This window comes from Zingiber officinale, chromosome 4A (genome assembly GCF_018446385.1).
Source record: "Zingiber officinale cultivar Zhangliang chromosome 4A, Zo_v1.1, whole genome shotgun sequence".
Taxonomy (NCBI): Eukaryota; Viridiplantae; Streptophyta; class Magnoliopsida; order Zingiberales; family Zingiberaceae; genus Zingiber; species Zingiber officinale.
This window is the reverse complement of record NC_055992.1, coordinates 144327132-144330737: the sequence shown is the minus strand read 5'-3', so window position 1 is coordinate 144330737 and position 3606 is coordinate 144327132. Positions and strand designations below refer to the sequence as shown.

At 38.0% G+C, this 3606-nt stretch overlaps 1 protein-coding gene across 1 annotated transcript; it reads right to left on the bottom strand.

Moving 5' to 3' along the window:
* Nucleotides 1–2812: 2812 nt before the first annotated feature.
* Nucleotides 2813–3334, bottom strand: LOC121972890 (putative invertase inhibitor). The gene has a single exon (XM_042524509.1). The coding sequence runs from the start codon at nt 3332–3334 to the stop codon at nt 2813–2815; it is 522 nt and encodes a 173-aa protein (XP_042380443.1).
* Between the last annotated feature and the right edge of the window lie 272 nt (nt 3335–3606).

The following is a 3606-nucleotide window of genomic DNA, read 5'->3' as shown; positions in this document are numbered from 1 at the left end:
TTGTGAGTAATGGTCGTCGTCTTCGACGCCGTTGCCCTGGACTAATTCCTCTTTCTCTTATGTTTTTGATTTATTTTCCACTCTAAATTCGAGACGCTATCGGCCTCCGGGCTACAGCCCGGGTATGCCATAACCTGGCTCTGCCCTTGCCTATCGACGTGCAGCGAATTATACGACCTCGTAATCTCCGACCTCAACAAGGCTTGGAGCACCATCAATGAGAGCCGCAAGGACAACGCCATGAGCGTCCTCAGCTCCCGCCTCGATGCACTGGACAACTGCGAGATGGCATTCGAAGAATTAAGTGTCTCATCTGTGTGGCAAAAGGTAAAATCATTCGTCCCCAGCGTCCCTATCACATCCGATCCCAGGTTATCATGATGAAGGTAAATCACGACAGCTGAGTGGGCAAGCGGTGGGTGGGATGAGGTGCACAGGGTCCAGGGATTTATGTCTCGACAGTTCCGCGATTTAACCCCGCGTTCTCATATGATAAATGAATCACCACTTATCAACTCGGATAACTCGTGAGATCAAAATTAACAACACCTCATAAAATTAAGTGTCTCATCGCTACTAGTGGCGGAGGACAACGATCAAGTGCAACTCTGCGTCCTCACCTTGCAAATGGGTAGTTTGGCATTTAACTAATTAATGCTATATTTTTGTTGGAAAGATTTCGATGGAAAACTTTAGATGAATTGGGATGAAATTATTGTTTTTCATTTATTTACTAAATAGATAAATGAGTTTACGAATTCATTCGTAAATTTTTTTTTTGGTCCATCTGAATCGGACAAAAAAAAATTTCTCCCTCTCAACTCTCATATCAATAAAAAATTTTCAAACTCAACTTGCGATCATATCACGCTTGATCTCGCACGACAATGGATGGCGAAGCCCCACGCTGAGTCCTATAATTTTCTAAAATTTATATTCCTAGTGCGGATGTGAAATGGAATGTTGTTAGCTCTGGTGGTGGTGGTGGAATCGGTGGTGGTGGTGGAATCTGAGTGTATAACTTTGTTTAAGGTAAAATTGAAATATATTAAACTTTTATTAATAAGTATAAATATATTAAATTGGATAATTAAAATTATAAATCCTTCCAATTCTGCTTTCACTCTTTATATTTTTATAATCATCATATTATAAGCAGTCTATTATATTTCATAAAGAGTCTATTCAAAAAACTTACTAAAAAATTGAATTAAACAATGATTGTGACATAATCGAGAATTTTATAGAAATTAATACAGAATAGAAATAGATACAGAATAGATGTTTTAACTTAAGATAAACATGAAAATACGAAATTTCATTCAAAAAGAATTGTATTAAAATATCCCAAATGAAATCTACTTGATCAGTTATCAATTTAGATTGAGTCCGTTGAATTTATCCATCCTACTGTATAATTTAAGTTAATTGAATTAAAATTTTATCAATCTAAATCCACCATAGACCGATCCACTTAGGTCCGAGACCCACATATGTTAGCCCGCAATGGATTTAGATTGACTCATGGATTGGGTAGGGCAAATGTAACATAAACATAGTACATTCTATACCATAGGAGATGATGGAATTCGATTATTATATTGTTTGAGCAAATCATTAAATTAAATAAATATTTAATAGAAATTTAATTGTGGATATAAACCAATTTTTAACGAGAATTTTTTCTGCAAACAAAATTTTAACAACAAATCAAATACATGCATGAAGAAGAAATTTATTAATTTCATATCAATATCTCTTCATGTCGTCGAACGACGATAGTGACTCCTCTCATCGAGGGGGCCTCGGCGCCGACAGCGAGACCTCACCATTGGCAGGCATGTTGGAAAGCAAGGCCGGTCAGTGGCAGATGTTGACAGAGCGTGTCAGCCAGAAATTGAGGCTTTTCCTCACTGCACCCTATCGTTGGGAGAAGATGGTAAAGGACTTGGAGAGTATAAGATAGACGAGAGCCTAAACCAGAGCGAACAACGCCACCTTCTTCAGCACGTCGGAGTCAGAGAAGAAGTCGTCCATCACTCAAATTAAGTGATTATAATAGTTGAGACTAAATTAATGGAGAGATTATTGAGATGAGCCTGCAATAGACATTTTTTTAAAATCATCTCCCTATTATTTTTTTTTAATTTTTTGATGGGCTCACTGGTTGACCCGTCTAACCCGCAACTCATCTTGGATTGAGTCGGATTGAGAATTTTCCAATCAAATGACGAATCAGACCGCCCCGCCAAATAGTTGACTCGCCACGGACTGACTTGCGTTACTGTGAGTTAACCCATCTGACGACTCTGTTAATCAATACCTACATATTTCCTTTAATGCATACTCCAACTTACAACATACCTAATATTTCATAATTCATTTAACTCGACGTTATAACAAAGGTATAATAAATAAAAACTTATTTTATATATATATATATATATATATACACACACACACGAGCATGCTAACTTAAATTTAACATTGTTGAGGAACAAGTAGATATGTTTTTTATTTAAGATGCATAAATTTTAAATTTTTTAATCAATATAAAGTAAATTTATCGATCAAATTAGAATAAACTCAAGACCTAAAATTAATTTTTGTCAGATTAATTAGATGGACCAAAAATTATATAAACAAAAATAACTATGAATGAATTTCTAAATCCATTTGTCTATTTGGTAAACAAAAGAAAAGGAAAGGAAAACAATTTCATGCTGACATTTCATCTTTGATTACGGAGTACATTGAAGAAAGTTTTCCATCGAAATCTTTCCATAATTCCGTCTCCCAAGTAAACATAACATTAGTAAAAAAACAAATGAGCAAGTTCCAAGGTGAGGCTGCAGAGCTGCTCTTGATCCTTGTCATCGGCCTTCAGCGGCGACGGCATCGACAACGTAAAACTTAATTCTGCGAACGTATCCTCACAGGTGCTCGGCGCATCAAAGCAGCCGCTGAGGGCGCTCATGGCGTCGCCCTTGCGGCTCTCTTTGATGGCGCTCCACGCGTTGTTGAGGTCACGGATCAGGACTTCGTATAGCTTGCTGCAGATCGATAGGCACATCCTCTCTTCCTTGCCCTGCGAGCTCTTCAGCAGCGTCTGGATCTTAGCGAAGACCTCCACCGCCTTGTCGGAGGACAGGTTGGTGGCGATGACGGCCTGGCCACGAAGGTCGGCGGTGGCGCTGGCGGGATCCGATTGCAACGTCTTCACGCAGAAGTCATAATCGGAGACGGCCTTACAGGTGGACTCCACCGTAGCGTGCGCCGCCGGCGAGAGGATGAGAAGGACGGCAGCGAGCACGAGCAGATCAGTAGGCCTCATCGTCGTCTTTGATTAATCACTAATTAATCGATTTGTTTTTTTTATGTCTCAAATTAGGAGCAGATCGTGCAAATTTATAGGGGTTATCTGTATAATTTTGGAAAGAAATAAATTTTATACGAAGGATAAATAATTTTCACGATTTCACAATCTTTAATAATATTTAATTATGATTTAATGGAAGAAAATATGTAGGATATTTAATACAATGCATAATGATAGAGTAATCTGCATAATTTGGATAAATAATTTCCACGATTTCACAATCTTTA

Bases quoted from the DNA above. Each gene is read 5' to 3' on its own strand.
- LOC121972890 (XM_042524509.1), bottom strand. From the start codon at position 3,334: ATGAGGCCTACTGATCTGCTCGTGCTCGCTGCCGTCCTTCTCATCCTC.